General features: G+C 43.6%; 2 protein-coding genes and 1 pseudogene across 13 annotated transcripts in view; 2 read left to right on the forward strand and 1 right to left on the reverse strand.

The window, feature by feature from the left end:
* Positions 1-2,981, reverse strand: part of Trappc8 (trafficking protein particle complex subunit 8) — an 85,121-nt gene extending 82,140 nt beyond the window's left edge. For 6 of the 9 annotated variants that reach the window (XM_052741615.1, XM_052741611.1, XM_052741608.1 and 3 more), the window contains exon 1: positions 2,488-2,979. In XM_052741615.1, the coding sequence (XP_052597575.1) occupies positions 2,488-2,644 (157 nt within the window). In that variant the 5' untranslated portion in view covers positions 2,645-2,979. Of the gene's footprint in view, positions 1-2,487 lie in introns of all 9 variants that reach the window. The other 3 variants (XM_052741613.1, XM_052741612.1, XR_008219032.1) reach the window with 2 other exon arrangements.
* A 164-nt stretch (positions 2,982-3,145) lies between these two features.
* The window catches only part of Rnf125 (ring finger protein 125), a 79,211-nt gene continuing 65,355 nt past the window's right edge, over positions 3,146-17,001 (forward strand). For 2 of the 4 annotated variants that reach the window (XM_052741619.1, XM_052741620.1), the window contains exons 1-2: positions 3,146-3,271; positions 16,058-16,153. The gene's annotated coding sequence lies outside the window, so the exon portion shown is untranslated. Of the gene's footprint in view, positions 3,310-16,057; positions 16,154-17,001 lie in introns of all 4 variants that reach the window. The other 2 variants (XM_052741621.1, XM_052741622.1) reach the window with 2 other exon arrangements.
* Positions 12,764-16,386, forward strand: LOC128112574 (histone-lysine N-methyltransferase EZH2-like; annotated as a pseudogene).

Here is a 17,001-nt window from a genome sequence, read left to right on the forward strand (position 1 = left end):
CAGAGGTCAATCTGAGCTAATACTCAGACCTATCAACCCCACCCCCATTTGAATTACAAATGCAGAGGTTTGCTGTTCTTAGTAACGCTAGAGCAATGGTTCTCAACCTGTGTGTTTCAACCCCTTTGGGTCACATATCAGATATTTACATTACAATTCATAACAGTAGCAAAATTACAGTTATGAAGTAGCAATGAAATAATTTTATGGTCGGGGTCACTACAACACGAGGAACTGTATTAAAGGGTTGCAGCATTAGGAAGGTTGAGAACTACTGCTGTAAAGCATGGGAGTAGCTGCAATGTGAATAAACTATAGGCTGAAGAGTTGAAGAGAATCCAGGAATTATCAAAGTTCGGGGTAGCTAGGCATGGTGGTATACAACTTTCATCCCACCAGTGGTGGAGGGTGGGAGGCAGAGGCAGGCAGATCTGAGTTCAAGGCCAGCCTGGTCTACTTAGTGAGCTCCAGGACAGCCACGACTACGAAGAGAGACCCTGTCTCAAACAACAACAACAAAATTTTTAACTTAGTTTTATGTGTACATGTATGTAAGCGCATCACCTGTGGACAGTGCTGTGCCAGGTTACAGCGCTGGATCCCCTGGGGCTGGAGCTATAGTTATAAGCTGCCAAGGGGTACTGGGAATGGAACCATGGTCCTCTGCAGAGTATCAAGTGCTTTTAACCACTACCATCTCTCTGCCCCTCAAAGTTGGGTTTTTTGGGATACTTCCTTCCTCCCTAACTACAAAAAGAAACTTGCAAAGCAGCAAGTCTCCTAAAGACTGCCTGAAGCATGTAAACACAGGAACCAACAGTATAGCACTATGTGTGTGTGTGTGTGTGTGTGTGTGTGTGTGCGCGCGTGCGTGCGTGCGTGCATTTGGATAAACACCATAACCAAAAAAAGACCACAGTTATTTGATAAAAGTTTATAAGAGAACCCTTCATCCTAAACAACTCTCAAATTTCCAAGGAACTTTACCTGTTTTTTTTTTTTGCTATGTTCTGTTTTAAAGAGAGCAGTTAAGCCACACTTGAGTATACTTAAATTAAAATGTTTAACTTTTAAAAATTCTCTCTCCTTCCTCTCTCTCTCTCTCTCTCTCTCTCTCTCTCTCTCTCTCTCTCTGTGGTGTGTGTGTGTGTGTGTGTGTGTGTGTGTGTGTGTGTGTGTGTGTCGACTTGCGAGTCTCCCCAGAGCTAGAGATACAGGAAGTTCTGAACCACCACACACTGAGTGCTGGGAATCAAACTTTGGTCCTCTGTGAGAGCTACATGGGCTCTTAACCATTGGGCCATCTCTCTTGTCCACTTGAATAAAATTTTAAGTATGATTTTTTTCTCCTTAATAACAAAAAAAAAAATCAAAACTTGTAGAAAGAGCCAGTTATGGTGGCTCAAGCCTGTAATCTCAGCACTCAAGAGGTTGAGACAGGGGGACTGCCTGGAGTTTGGACTTGCCAAGCTACATATATACAAAGTGAGTTAGTTCCAGACCAGCCTGGACTAGAGTGAAACTCATCTTAAAAATTAGCAAGAATAAACAATAAAGCTGGAGAAAGAAAATAATTATTAAAAATGAATATATTTCTTAAGATTAACCACCAATATGAAAAGGACAAAATGCTTGAACTGTTCTAACCCCATAAATCTAGATAACTTGAAACATCTATATTATTACTACAATTTATCCTTTGTCATTTTTTTTCTTTAAACTTTTTAATTGTTACATTTTTCTCTTTAGGTAGGGTCTCATGTATCCCTGCTGGCCTCAAACATGCCACATACATAGCCAGCCCAGGAAAGACTTAACCTTCTTATTTTCCTGCCTCCGAGTACTGGGATCACAAGGTGTGCTGTGTGGGGCTGAGAAGCCAATGGACAGCGGCTTCCAGCATGCTAGGCAGAAACTACCAACTGAGCTACAGGGCAGCCCCCATCCTTTATTATTATTCATGTAATACTTTTGCTTGCTTTTCTTGAGATTGGGCCAACTGCTGTATAGCTAGAACCTGTTTGAATGGTCGAAAGGAGGAAAGTACATAGCCAAACAGAAGTCCAGACAGAGATGAACCCCAAGACTAGACGAGCCACGAACAAGATAACTTTAAAAGTCCAATTTAACACTCGACGAAGGGACATGACAGATCTGTACTCTTAAACTCTGTTTTGGAGGCTGCATCTTTCTACCTTAACTGTCTACTAAGTACCAAATCCTGTTCGGTGACTGTTAACAACAGTCTCGACTTCCCTTGTGCAGGGGCTCAGGTTTATCTTCACGACTTAATGACCCGGCTCGTCCGAGGAAGACAGCGCTTAGAAAACCGGGGGTGGCCAGGAGCGCGCGGTCTTGACAGACGCTGGCCGCCCCTCGTCAGCCGCAGCCCCGGGCCGCCGCCCCTCTGTCCTCTACTTGCTCCCAACTTCCTTTTCTCGGCCACGGCTCGGCTGTAGCTGATGGACGAGGAAGAACACCACGTACCTTCGGAAGTGAGGCGGGAGAAGGGCTTGAGCAGTTCGGCGAAGCTGAGGTGGTTGAGGCGGGTGAGGCGCTCGGCTGCGTCGCTGCACAGCGCGGCGACGCAGGGAACGAAGGAGTCGGGGATGAGCTCCTGCACCGACTGCACGCACTGGGCCATGGCCGCGGCCCGGCGCCCGGCCTCCGCCCCACCTCGGAGCCGAGCTTGCCGCAGCCGCCGCCGCCGCCGCCGCCTGCCCGGCCGGGTGCGGCCCCACTCCGGAGCCTGCAGCCGACTGCGCGTAGCCGCCGCTGCTTCGGCTTTCGGGGCCTGGGCCCGTCCCTGCCTCCTCTCAGCACTCCCGGAAGCTTTGCATCCCACCCTAGCAGGTGGGGACGCCGACCACCGCCACTCAGTCCTCCCGACGGCAAAGCCTTGGTCACTGTCCGACAGGAACCGCCATGTTGGGCCGAACCCTGACCCGCCGGCAGCACTACTCCCGGCAGGCCCCGCGCGCACCCCTCACGTGACTGTGTCAAAGACGCGGTAGGGGCGGGGCCGGAGCCGATGCCTGAAAAACAGGGAGCTACGGAAGCCCGTAGGAAGATTGGAACCGGAAATACTGTGACGAGTGGCTTCCCCTATTGGCTGGGGGCGGGGCTATGAGGCGGGTGGGCGTGGCCGAGCGGGCCCGGCGCGCAGGCTTTGGACAGGTTCTCCCGCGGGTGCCTGGCAAGTCTGTGATGGTGACGGCTGTTCACGCAGGCCTGACCTTCTTGGTGTCCCCAAAGATCTCATCTGGCTGCAGTAAGCAACTGATGTAACTTCGCGCTACTTTCTGACAGGTCGCCCCGCCTTTCCCTTGGTGGGCGGCAACTGCTTGAGGGAGAAGGGGTGCTGATTGCCAGCCAGGTGCCTAGGAGTTCCCTCTGCAGGTGCTAGAGGCGGACTGTGTATCCTTTGAGCACCGGTGTGCTTTTAGAAGCGGTCTGCCACACATGTGCTCAACCACCGAGCAGGAAAATGTGCTGTTGAGGGTGCTTTAGTTAGCACGGAGTATAAGGGGAAACTCCATTTTTCTGGATCTCTGGGAAAGGCTGTCTTCGTCGTCAGTCTTTTTTTAAGACGCAGGCTAGGATGTAGTGCACTTGTCTCTCATACATGAAGTTCTGGCTGTCTGGCTGTCTTGGAACTCCTACTTCAGCCTCCCAAGTACTGGGGTTACCGGCTTTCACCACCACGCCTGGCTCCGCCTCTCCTTTTCCTTTTTGGAGTGTTTACTTCGTGGCAATGGAGAAACCAGTACTTATATACTGTGTGGCTGGCCATTCTTGCATACTTGAGACTTGTCAGCCCCCATAATCACATGACCCACGCCTAAAAGGGACTAGCTAAAAGAGAATTACCAGAGGCTTGCCACAAGACAGAATGGGGAACGGAGTTTTACTAGACCAGAGACTGGGCCCTAGAGCTGGCTATTAGCAGAGGCGTGTAGATCTCTGTGAGTATGAGAACACCCTGGTCTATGTAGCAAGTTACAAGCTAGTTAGGGCTGTGTACAGTGAGACCCTATCTCAAGAGAAGGGGAAGGGGAGTATTGGCTTAAAAGAGATAACATTACAGTGGGCACCTTAACAAACTTTTTTTTTTTCATTTTTTTGAGACACGGTTTCTCTGTGTAACCACTCTGGCTGTCCTGGAACTCAATCTGTAGACCAGGCTGGCCTCGAACTCACAGAAATCTTCCTGCTTCTGCCTCTGGAGTGCTGGTATTAAAAGAGTATGCTACCACCACTTGGCTTTCTGGCCTGGAACTTGCTATGTAGACCCAGCTGGCCTCATACTCAGAGATCTGCCTGCCTCCTCAGTACAGGGATTAAAGGTGTGTGCCACCATGTCCAGTGGTAGCAGACTTTTTTTTAATCAAGACTTTTGCAACATCAAAACAGAAGTTAGTGGGGATAGAGGTGGCCCAGTGGTTAAGAGCAATTACTGCTTTTGCAGAGGACCTGAGTTCAGTTCCCAGCATCCACATCAGGTGGCCCACAACTGCCAGTAACTCCAGTTCCAGGGGACTAGACACCCTTGTCTGACCTTTAAGGGTACCTATACTTATGTGCACATAACCATACAGAGACATATACACATGTACTATAAATAAATCTGAAAAAAAAATCTCTAGTTAAAATTGGATGTGGTGATACATACCAGTAATTCCAAGCTGGAATTGCCAGGTAGTGGTGGCACACGCCTTCAGTCCTAGCACTCAGGAGGCAGAAGCAGGTGGATCTATGTGAGTTTGAGGCCAGTCTGGTCCACAAAGTTAGTTCCAGGACAACCAGGGATATTCTGGGAAAGCCTGTCTTGGAACACTCCCCCAGCCAAAAAAAAAAAAATCAAGGCTGAAACAAGATTGTCAGCCTGAAATACACAGTAAGACTGAATCTGGGGGAAAATGTAAGCTGAGCATACTGGAACATGCCTGTCATCCTGCACTGGAAAAGTGGAGGCAGATAGACAGATGTTCAATGTCATCCTCAGCTACATAGCAAGTTCCAGGTTAGTCTGGAATACATGAGACTCTGTATTTAACAGCAACATCAAAAAGTGTTTCTAGAGCCAGGCGGTCATGGCACATGCCTTTAATTTCAGCACTTGCGGGGAGGAGGCAGAGGCAGGCGGATCTCTGTGAGTTCAAGGCCAGCCTGTTCTACAGAGTGAGTTCCAGGACAACCAAGGCTGTTACACAGAGAAACTCTGTCTCAAAAAACAAACAAACAAAAATGTGTATCTAGGCAGTGGTAACTACACCCATAATCCCAACAGTTGGAAGACAAGCAGAAGCACCAGCACAATTTCAAGGCCAGCCTGCTCTACAGTATGAAAGAGGTGTGTGTGTGTGTGTGTGTGTGTGTGTGTGTGTGTGTGTGTGTGTGTGTGTGTGTGTGTGTTGGCTAACACCTGTAATCCCAGCTTTTGAGATGTTGAGGCAAGATGATTTCTACAAGGTCGAGGCTACATAAGACCCTGTCTTTAAAAGTAAGAATAAATAAATGTAAAACATGCTGGAAAATAAATAAATGCGAAAACATTCTGGGGATATAGCTTAGCGGTAGGGCACTTGTCTCTGATACATGAAGTTCTGGGTTTAATCCCCTGTGATTTAAAAAAAAAAAAAGTAGCCTGGAGGTGGTAGTGAAAGCCTATAATCTCAGTACTCGGGAGGCAGCAGCATGCCCATCTCTGTGAGTTGGAGGCCAGCCTGGTCTACAAAGTGAATTCCAGGACAGCCAGGCTCTTACGCAGAGAAACCCTGTTCAAAAAAAAAAAAAATTTAAATCGGAAGTTCAAATTATACTAGCTTAAACCAAGTGTAGGTAAAAGAGACTTATAGCTCACAGGAAAGGGCCCTTGGGACAAGCATAACCCCAGGCTTCATCAGCAGGAGTCTTCCCCTTACATCTCTGCTTCCATCTTCATTCCTCAGGGACCTTTCTCCCCAGTGGAGGGCCTGCCCATGTGCCCAGATCCCACATTCTCATTTTAACAAATTAAACAGAAATGGAACTTCACATTCCCAGCATTAGTCTGTCCATCCCACTGCCATATGCCTTTTCCTGAGCCAATCAAGTTCCAGGAAGGTTAGCTATCATTAGCTATGGCTAGTCATTGTAATCAGATGTTTTCTGTCCCAACCATTTGTTTCCAAATACCCAGCAGTCACTTCCCAAATTATCACACAGAGCCTTATATTAATAATAAATGCTCAGCCGACAGCTCAAACTTGTTACTAGCTAACTCTTACATTTCTTATCTATGTTTAGCCATGTGGCTTGGTATCTTTTCTCAGTATGGCACTCTCACCTTGCTTTTCTGCGTTTTCTGGCAACTCTCTGACTCTGCCCTTCCTCTTCCCAGAATTCTCTTGCGCTCAATCTCTTCCTGCCCAGCTATCAGCCACTCAGCTTTTTATTAGCCAATGAGAGTAATACATATTCATAGTGTACAAAAAGATTATTCCACAGCAAGTCATGGTCATATCTCTATTCTTCTAGGAAGGAAGATAAGATTTATGACTATCAAACTAAAGATGGGAATGTTTACCAGCCAAATATAAAAATCATATATCTCACCACAACTGATCATTGGCTTCTCTATAACCACACATTGCCTTCTTCCAGAGCTATGATTTTAAGACTGCTCCTACCTAATAATTATCCCTTTTACTACTGAAAACAGACTCATCTTCTACCTGGAGGCAGCCGTACAGAAATCATCATAGCCAATTCCAACCCAGGGATCTCTGGATGTGGTTCTTCATAGTCTGTGACCAATAGCTTTTTATTCATTTCTTTATTTATTTCTGAGACAGGCCCAGGCTGGCCACCAACTCACTCTATAGTCAAGGATGATCTTGAACTTCTAATCTTCCTGCCTCCACTTCCCCAGGGCTGGGATCTCTTCATTTTTATGTGGTGCTGGAGATTTAAAGCAGGACTTCATGCATTCTAGGCATGAATTCTACCAACTGAACTACATCCCAGACACTAATATTTTTTTTTCAAATTTCATTACAGTAGTTTATTTATTTGTATTTGTTCATGTACCCATGACCTAAGTGGAGGTCAGAGGACAACCTTTGTCTCCTACCATGTGGGTCTGGGAATAGAACTCAGGATATCAGGCTTGGCGGCCAGCATCTTCCTAGGTATACATACATACATATAGAGAGAAAGTGGGTGAATTTAATGTGGTCTTCAAAGTCACTAGGTCGTAGGTAGACCTTGAACTCTTGATCCTCCTGTCTCAACCTGCTGGGATTACAGGTATGTGATACTATGCCTGGCCTCTAGCTGTTTAAAGTGAAGACATGAGGTGTGGATATAGCTCAGTGGTAGAGTGCTTGCTTAGCATGTGCAAGGCCGTGGGTTTAGTCTCCAGTACTACAAAAAAGGAGGGTAGCAAATCAAGCTGTTGGTTCTTCTGGTAGTGCCATGCCCACTTGCTTTTTCAATATAATAAAGAAATCTGTTTTCTTTGTTAGAAACAAAATCAAATCATAAAATTGTCATTCAATAATTTCACATTCCACTGGACCCAGTAAGTTCTAGACAACACTTATCTCCTAAGGTGGCTGGGAATGTTAAGGTCCAGGGTTCTGTTGCTAAGTCAAAAGAACCAGTGAGTGAAGTGAATAAATACAAGTCAATAGCAAGGTGTCTCCACACTGCTGGGATAAGGCACTGTGCAGGATGTGTTTGCAGGTCTAGCTTATGCTCTTCTGCTTCTATGCCTCCTCTGGACACTGACTGCGCTTATATTACATGTTTTTTGAATAGTTCACTATGTCCATAGCTTGGTCATATCCTACCCTCAAAGCCAAGAGGACAGAGTTGGTCACAAATGAATAAACATTTGTTGAACAAAGCTCAACAATGGAATACCTTCTCAGAACTGAGTCATTAGACAAGTCCGTCACCATTGGACATCACAGAGTGTACTTAAACAAATTCAGGTGATATCTTCCTGGGGAGATGTGAATAAATGTCCACTCATTGCTGATAACTGACTGTCTTAGTTAGGGTTTCTATTGCTGTGAAGAGACACTATGACCATGGCAACTCTTATAAAGGAAACATTTAATTGGAAGCTTGCTTATAGTTTAGAGGTTTAGTCCATTGTCATCATGGCAGGAAGCATGGCAGTATGCTGGCAGACATGATCATGGGAAAGTACCTGAGAGTTCTACATTCAGATCTGAAGGCAGCAGGAAGAGAGAGTGACACTGGGCTTAGCTTGAGCATCTGAAACTTGCCCCCAATGACACACCTCCTCCAACAACGCCACACCTACTCCTACAAGGCCATACCTCCTAATAGTGCTAATCCCTATGAGCTTCTAGGGGCCATTTTCAGTCAAACCACCACACTGACCAAAGAAAGCATTTCACTAGGCATGGTGAACCAAGTTACTGACACATGCATAGATCACTCTAAGGTAGCTGTATCATCAAAATACCTGCCTTAGTGTGGGTGATGATTCAGCAAAGCTGCATCCTTGAACTCCCTATAACCACCTTCAGTCACCAATTTTCTGATGTAGGAAGTGAACCATGTGGGCAATTAACTTTCCTGGATAGTCAACATGAAGCTAGAAACAGAATTAGCTTCCCTTCATCCCAGAGGCTTCACTGTGAGGAAGTTGCCTTCCCACCAAGCTTCCTTGTTCCAAACACACCTACAGACATTTTGGCTTGCACCAGGCAGACATGAACACACAAGCAGGCAAAATGTCTATATAAATTTTGTTTGAAGAGAGCACTACCACTCTTCCAGAGGAGCTAAGTTTGGTTCCCATCATCCATGTCTGAGAGCTCATAACTACATATAACTCCAGCTCCAGTGGATCTAATACCCTCTTCTGGCCCCTGTGGGGTAACATTAAAAATAAACCCTAAAAATATTTTTAAAGATTTTGTAATTTTGTTTTATGTGTATGAGTGTCTGGTCCTCTGCAAGAGCAAGTTCTCTTAGCTCCTGAGCCATCTTTCCAGCTCCTAAAAAATACTTTTAAAAAACAAAGTTGGGGCTAGAGGCCAGTGAGATGGCCAGGATGCTTGTTGCCAAGACTGATGACCTGAGTTTGACCCCCAAGACCCACATAGTGGAAGGAAGGAAGCACTCCACTGAGTTGTCCTCTGGTCTCTACATGTGCACTGTGGCACTGCACTTAATACTCACACATCGTATACACATAATAAATACTTTATGTTGAGGCTAGAATTGCTGCATTCATTTAAAGCTGAACACCAAAGTCTACTGTTCAGACTTCTGTAATTACTTCCAATTATTTTAAATGTGAAGATCAAATTTAGTGTATAACAAAACTAACTGCTTTCACCTTTTCCAACAGCAGATGGTGCTGTTGAACATTGTAGTTTGTAATTATAAAAATTTTTAATTCTAAAATACATAGTTATCACTAGAGACCCAGGTTCAGTTCCTAGCACACACATAGTAACTCACAACCACCTGTAACTCCAGGCCCAGGGGATCGAATGCCTTCTGTGGGCACTACACACATGTGGTGCACAGACATACATGCAGAGAAACCAACAATACACATAATATAAGAGGGAGAAGCTTTTAAGTTAATTACACTCAAGTATTTCGTGATATACTAACTGAAAACATTGAAATAGAAGGAGGATTTAAATATATAATTTATGGGATGTGAATGTAGCTCAGTGGTAAAGCATTTGCCTAAGATACAAAGGCCCTGTGTTTAATCCCTAACAGGACAGAGAGAAAGGGTAGGGGGAGGGAGGGAGAGAGAGAGATCAGGGAAAGCAATAGCATGTACAAGGTTCTGGGTTCCATCTAGTGCCCAACACATACATATACACACACAATATACACATATAGAGTATGCTCACATATAATAAACCTGTGTTCTACATGTTGGTTCATATTCTTTAGAGTTCTAGAGATCAGACAGCTTTATTATCACTAGACCAAGTCCTCTACTACTGTGCTAACCTCAACTTTGGCCCACATTTTATTATTTTAGACAGATCTTCATGTGGCCAAGGCTGTCCTTGAAGTCCTGATCCTCCTGCCTCCACTTCTCAAGTGTTAACATGTCATAGTTAGGAGCTTGAGATATGGCTCAGCAGCTAAGTTAAGAGTGCTTGCTACTCTTCCAGAAGACCCAGAGTTTGGTTCCCAGAACTTGGCTCAGACAGCAGCTTTAAGGGTGCCAAAGCCCTCTTCTAGCATGTGCTGGGCTTTTTCTAGAGGCAGTGGAACTTGGAAGAGTGGAGCCAATATATGAGGCTGACTGAAGTCTTATGCAATAGCCAACTTTATTCAGAGCATCAGACAATTTATACTCTGAGGGTTAAGAAAGGTCACATGAGTAAAGTTTTCATGAGTTTAACCTGTGTACAATCACAAGGACAAGCTGCACAATACAAACAACGTGTTTTTCCATTGAGGCATATAAACAAATACAAGAGCCAGTTACTCACTCCTGTTTGCTATACCTGGGAGGAGGTAACACATTCCAAGAACAAGTCTGTGTTTTGAAGAAACTGACTTACAAGACTCTTACCTTGTTTTCTTGGAGTTTTCTCACAAGCATTCAGAATAATCACACAACTCAATTCTTGGACTGTTCTGACATGAAGACATCTGCACACACATGGTGTAACACAGACACACACACAGCATAACACACACACACATGGCATAACTCAGACACACACACATGGTGTAATGCAGACACACACAACACACATTTTTTAAAATTATTTAGGCTAGTGAGATGGTTGAGTAAGGAAAGGCATTGCCATTCGACCAAAACCAAGAAGTGAGGCACAGACAGATAGTTCCAGAAACTTTGCATACATCAGGCACTGCTCCAGACCTTTGTTCAGAACAAAGCCAGGGCTGGTTCAGTGGTTAAGAATGCTTACTGCTCTTGCAAGGGGGCTACAGTTCAGTTCCCAGCACCCACATTGGTAGCTCACAACCGCCTATAATTCCAGTTCCAGGGAACCCAGCACCCTCATCTGGTCTCCATGAGGACAGGAACAGAAGTGGCACACACACACACACACACACACACACACACACACACACACACACACACACACACACACACACACACACACAAAAATTCAATTTAAAAACCTTAGAACAAAGCCAACCATGGCCTTCACAAATCATACCTCTCACATTTGGACCGCTTTGGCTGCTCTCCATGGTTCTGAACCAGGCTTACTCATCAAGACTCAAGCCTACTTCTCTAATGTTTCCTGCATAAATCATTCTGTGCTGACAAGCAAAGTAAAGGCAGAAATGTCAATAAAAGAAAAATGGAGAAAACAGAAGAAGAGAGATCAGTACAATGGATAATTGCTTACAGGTTCGGGTATAAGAAAAGGGAAATTCACTTTCAGATTTTCAAATATTTTGAAATACTATCTCGAGGTACAGTTCTTTATTCCCAGCACTTAGGAGGCAGAGGTTGGTGGATCTCCATAAGTTCAAGGCCAGCCTGGTCAACATTTGGAGTTACAGGCCAGCTAAAATTACTTGATGAAATCTTGTATAAAATTAATTAATTAATTAAAAAACCAAAACAACAAAAGAAGTGGTGACACACACCTGTAATTTTAATGCTTAAGAGGTGGATCAAAAGTTCAAGCTCATCTTCAGCTACTTCAAGGAGCAGTGATTAACTCTGAGTTACCAGTAATGCATCAGTCTTGAATTAAGGAAAGAAATCAAAGCACTTCCCGTTAGAATCATTTAACCAAGAGTGAGCCCAGATTTGAATTCTCCACTTCATGCTCCCTGTATCTTCTGTCTACTGTCTGTCTGTTGCATGAGTCTGAATCTGTGCCTGCATCTGTGTGTGTCCCTGTGTATCTGTCTATTCTGTCTATGTGTGTCTGCTCCTAACAAAGGCTTTGCTGTCTTCATTGAACAGCATAGAAAATATCACATGGGGGAAGGAATGGGATACTTACAGAAATCTTTAGTAACAGAATTATTCAAGGAATTAAGTCACTGTTTCCCACTGACCCAGATAACAAACATCATTGAGGATCAACCAATATCCATAAATGGATGCTTCCTACCTTTGTTAGTTTATAGTTGCCTTCAACCTCTGTATTTACTGCTTTCAGCAAATGACACACATGCATTCTCTGGGCCAGGTATGGAAGAGTATATAACTTAAAGTTACAGCTATGCATTAGCTGTAATTGGCCATGGTTGTAAAAGTTGATTACATGGGAAATCCAAGGCAAGTAATGTTGCCTGTTATATTGTTCTCTTAACAGCAGGTTAGACAAACAGTTTGAGTACACAGTAGGCTAGTAGTCTTAAGTCCTAAGTGACTTCAAGGTATATTGTTAACTCTGGCTGTGAGGTCCAGCAAAAGTTCCAGTCTCTTAAAATATGAGAAATATTCTCAGAATACTTCATCATCACAAGCTACAAAGAGTTTGAGGCCAGACTTGGCTATTTGAGACCTTAGGAAAAAAACAACAACAAAAACGTTCTAGCTAATGTCAAAGTTACAACAAATTAAGTCCTATACCCCCATTCACACCCAGAAAAAAACACTAGAGAAATTTTTTTAATTTTTAAAAGTTAATTATTTAATTTTATGGTTATGAGTATTTTGCTACATGTATATATGTGCTATATATATATAATATATATATATTATATATATATATATATATTCATGTTTGTGCCTTGTCTCATGGAGGTGCTAGCATTATAGAGGTGAGCAACACCCAGCCTCAACAGTCAGTCTGAAGATGTCTGCACTGTCTATTAACTGGACATGTTTATTGGGAATCTGATTTTTCTCTTTCTTTTGTAGCAATGGGTTAGTTTAGTAATGTGTAAGCTATTTTTAAGAATTATTTTAAACCTGGGCTACAGCATGAGTTTCAGGAAAGGCACAAAGCTACACAGAGAAACCTTGTCTCGAAAAACAAAACAAAACAAAAAGAATTATTTTATGCAGGCCACTGTGTTTGGCTTTAGGTTGGGTTGCATCCAACACCCGGTGGGATATCGAAGGCAATGGAGTCCTAGTGGTGGGGGTGATGTGAACTGGTGCATGGGACAAAGAATAATCATGGGCCAGACTGGGAAGAAATCTGAGAAAGAACCAGTTTGCTGGTGGAAGCATGTAAAATCAGACTGCATGAGCCTGAGACAGCTCAAGAGGTTCAGATGAGCTAATGAAGACTGTTTACTTCTGGAAGAATGGAACCATTAAACCAAGAATGGAAGTGGCAAAGGATACAACCAACGCACATCATGACTTCTTGTTGGTGACCCAGTGACCTGAATTTTCTAGCATAAGTCATCTGGTTAAACACCCTGAGTGCAGTTGCATCAGGGCCCATAATATATTCTTGGTCTCCCTGACAGCAGAATTTTATAGTGAAAGATGAAACTGTTTTACATAACATTCCTGTATGGGGGATGAAGTTCTAGATCAGGATGGCACTTTCACTGAAGAACTAGTAAAAAAAAAAATGTGGTGGAAAAGTGCCTGGAGACAGAGAATGTGAATTTATAAATGGTGAAATTTTTGTGGCATTGGTAAATGTTCTTGATTAATATAATGATAATGATGACAATGATGATAGAGATGATCCTGATGAAAGAGAAGAAAAACAGAAAGATCTAAAAGATAGTCAAGATGATAAAGTTGCCCACTATGGAAATTTCTTGCCAATAAAATTTTAGAAGTTATTTCCTCAATGTTTCCAGATGAGGGTACAGCAGAAGAAATTTTATATATATGAATATATCACCAGGTGATATGTATATATCATCAGGCAGCAGCTCCCAGATGCTCTGCCTCCTGAATACACCCCAATCATAGATGGACCAAATGCTGAATCTGTTGAGAGGGACCAAAGCTTACATTCATTTCATACACTTTTCTGTAGGTGATGTTTTAAGCATGACTGTTTCCTGCATCTCTTCTATGCGACACCCAACATACAAGGGCAGAACACAGAAACAGCTCTGGACAGCAAGCCTCGGGGGCCAGTGTTACCAGCATCTGGAAGGAGTTAAGGATTTGCTGCTGCCTTCACCGCTGAGTGGATAAAGACATCACAATGCCCAGGGGCCATGAAAGAGGAAGACTTCCTAATAACAGGAGCAGCACACCCCACCAGTGTGCTGGAGTCCAAGGATGTAGACAGTGACAGAGAAGCAGGGACTGAAGCGGGAGAGAACAATGATGAAGAAGAGAAAAAAGATGACACTTCAGCCCCTCTGAAGCAAATTCCGTGTCAAACACCAATAAAAATGAAGCCAGGGGCTGGAGAGATGGCTCAGAGGTTAAGAGCACTGGCTGTTCTTCCAGAGGTCCTGAGTTCAATTCCCAGCAACCACATGGTGGCTCACAACCATCTACAATGAGATCTGGTGCCCTCTACTGGCCTGCAGGCCGAACACTTGCTGTATACATAATAAATAAATAAATCTTTTAAAAAAAAATGAAGCCAAATATTGAAGCTCCTGAGAATGTGGTGTGGAGCCTCAATGTTTAGAGTCCTTATCGGTACTTAGCTTTTGTGCCATTGCTAGGCTAATTGGGACCAAAACACACAAACAAGCATGTGAGTTCAGAGTCAAAGAGTCCAGTGCCAGCATGTGTCCCACTGAGGACATGGACATTCCTCTAAGAAAGAAGAAAAGAAAACACTGCAGAAAGATACAACCGAAAAGGCGTCACAACTGCCTTCCCAGAGGCTGGTGCAAAGCACAGTGTAACCCCAAGCAATGTCCATGCTGCCTGGCTATCCAAGAGTGTGACCCTGACCTCTGTCTCCCATGTGGAGCTGCTGACCATTGGGACAGCAAAAACATGTCCTGCAAGGACTGCAGTCTTCTGTGGGGCTCTAAAAAGTGCTTGTTGCTGTCACCATCTACTGTGGCAGGCTGGGGGATCTTTATCAAAGTTCCTGTGCAGAAAAAAGGAATCCATTTCAGAACAGTGTGCGGAGATTATTTCTCAGGATGAAGCGGACAGAAGAGGGAACGTGTACGACAGACACACACGCAGCTTCCTGTTCATTTTGAACGATGACATAACCTGCACAGGCAACGAAATCCGTTTTGCTAACAATTCAGTAAACCCAAACTGCTATGGAAAAGTTATGATGGTAATGCTGGTCACAGAATATGCATATTTGCTGAGAGCCGTCCAGACTGGTGAAGAGCTGTTTTGGGTTACAGACACAGCTAGGCTGATGCCCTGAAGTCTATGCGCATCAAAAGAGAAATAGAAATCCCTTCACATCACTACCTCTTCCCCTCCTCTCTGAAACAGCTGCCTTAGCTTCAGGAACCTTGACTATTGTAGGCAATTTAGAAAAAAAAAGTGCAGTTTGAAATTCTGTATTTGCAAAGTATTGTAACAGTAATTTATAGTAATGAGTTTAAAAATCAGCTTTTTATTGCCTTCTCACCAGCTGCAAAGTGTTTTGTACTACCAGTGAATTTCTGCAATAATGCAATATGGTACATTTCCAACTTTGAGTAAAGAATACTTGAACTTGTAAAAAAATCATTATAAAATTAGATTTGATTTACATCTGTTTGTGTGGTATGTGTATGTGTGTGGGGTATGTGTGATGTTGTGTCTATGTGGTGGAGGGGATATGTGTGGTATGTTTATCTATGTAGTGGAAGGGATATGTGCGGTGTGTGTAAGTATGATTTGGTATGTGTGGTATGTATGATGTGTGTACTGGATAGTTTTATGTCAACTTGACATGAGCTAAAGTCATCTGAGAGGAGGGAACCTCAATTTAAAAAATGCCTCTATAATATTCACCTGTAGAGCATTTTTTATTAGTTATTGCAGTGGTTTGAATAGGAATGGCCCCCATGGGTTTATGTATTTGAATGCTTGGTCATTAAGGAGTGGCACTACTTGCCAGAGATTAGGAGGTGTGGCCTTGTTAGAAGTGTGTTACTGGAGGTGAGCTTTGGGATTCCAAATGTTCAAGAATGTCTCTTTCCTTCCTGCTGCCTGCAGATCTGGATGTAGAAATCTCAGCTCCTCCAGCACCATGTCTGCCTGTGTGCCACCATGCTTCCCACCATGCTGATAATGGACTAAACTTCTGAAACTGTAAGCAAGCCCCAGTTAAATGATTTCCTTTCCAAGAGTTGCTATGGTCATGGTGTCTCTTCAACAAAAGAATATTCAATGAGACAGTCATTGATGTGGGAGTGGGCAGCCCAATATGGGTGGTGCTATCTCTAGCCTGATGGTCCTGGGTTCTATAAGGAAGCAAGCTGAACAAGTTGCATTGAGCAAGCCAATAATCAGCACCCCTCCATGGCCTCTGCCTTTGCTCCTGGCTCCAGGTTCCTGCCCTGCTTCAGTTCCTGTCCTGACTTCATTTGATAATGAACTGAGATGTGGAAGCTTAAGCTGAATAAACCCTTTCCTCCTCAACTTGCTTTTTGGTCATGGTGTTTCATCACAGCAATAGAAACCCTAATTAAGACTGTGTGTGTGTGTGTGTGTGTGTGTGTGTGTGTGTGTGTGTGTGTGTGTGTGTGTATGTGTGTTGTATGTGTGGTGTGTATATGTGTGGTGTATGTGTGTATTTATGTGTAATATTGTGTTGAAGTGGATGTGTGTGTGTTGTGTGTATAGTGTGTGTGTCTGTTGTTAAGTGCACATTAGAATGGTGCCTGTGGCAGACAGAAGAGGGTGTCAGAATCCCTGGAGCTAGAGCTAACAGGTTGTTGCGAACTGTCAGATATGAATGCTGAAATTAAGCTCTGGTAGTCTGCAAGAGCAGTGAGTACTCTTAACCACTGAGCCATTTCTCCAGCCATAAAATGTAAATTTTAAATAGAATTTATAATATTTATACAATACTAAATATCAAAAGTCAAAGTTCTTATTTTAGAATAAAACACTACTTCCTATTATCTATTTAAAAATTGACATGAATGTACTTGGAT

This window comes from Peromyscus californicus, unplaced genomic scaffold, assembly GCF_007827085.1.
Source record: "Peromyscus californicus insignis strain IS unplaced genomic scaffold, ASM782708v3 Scaffold_17__1_contigs__length_78620276, whole genome shotgun sequence".
NCBI lineage: Eukaryota > Metazoa > Chordata > Mammalia > Rodentia > Cricetidae > Peromyscus > Peromyscus californicus.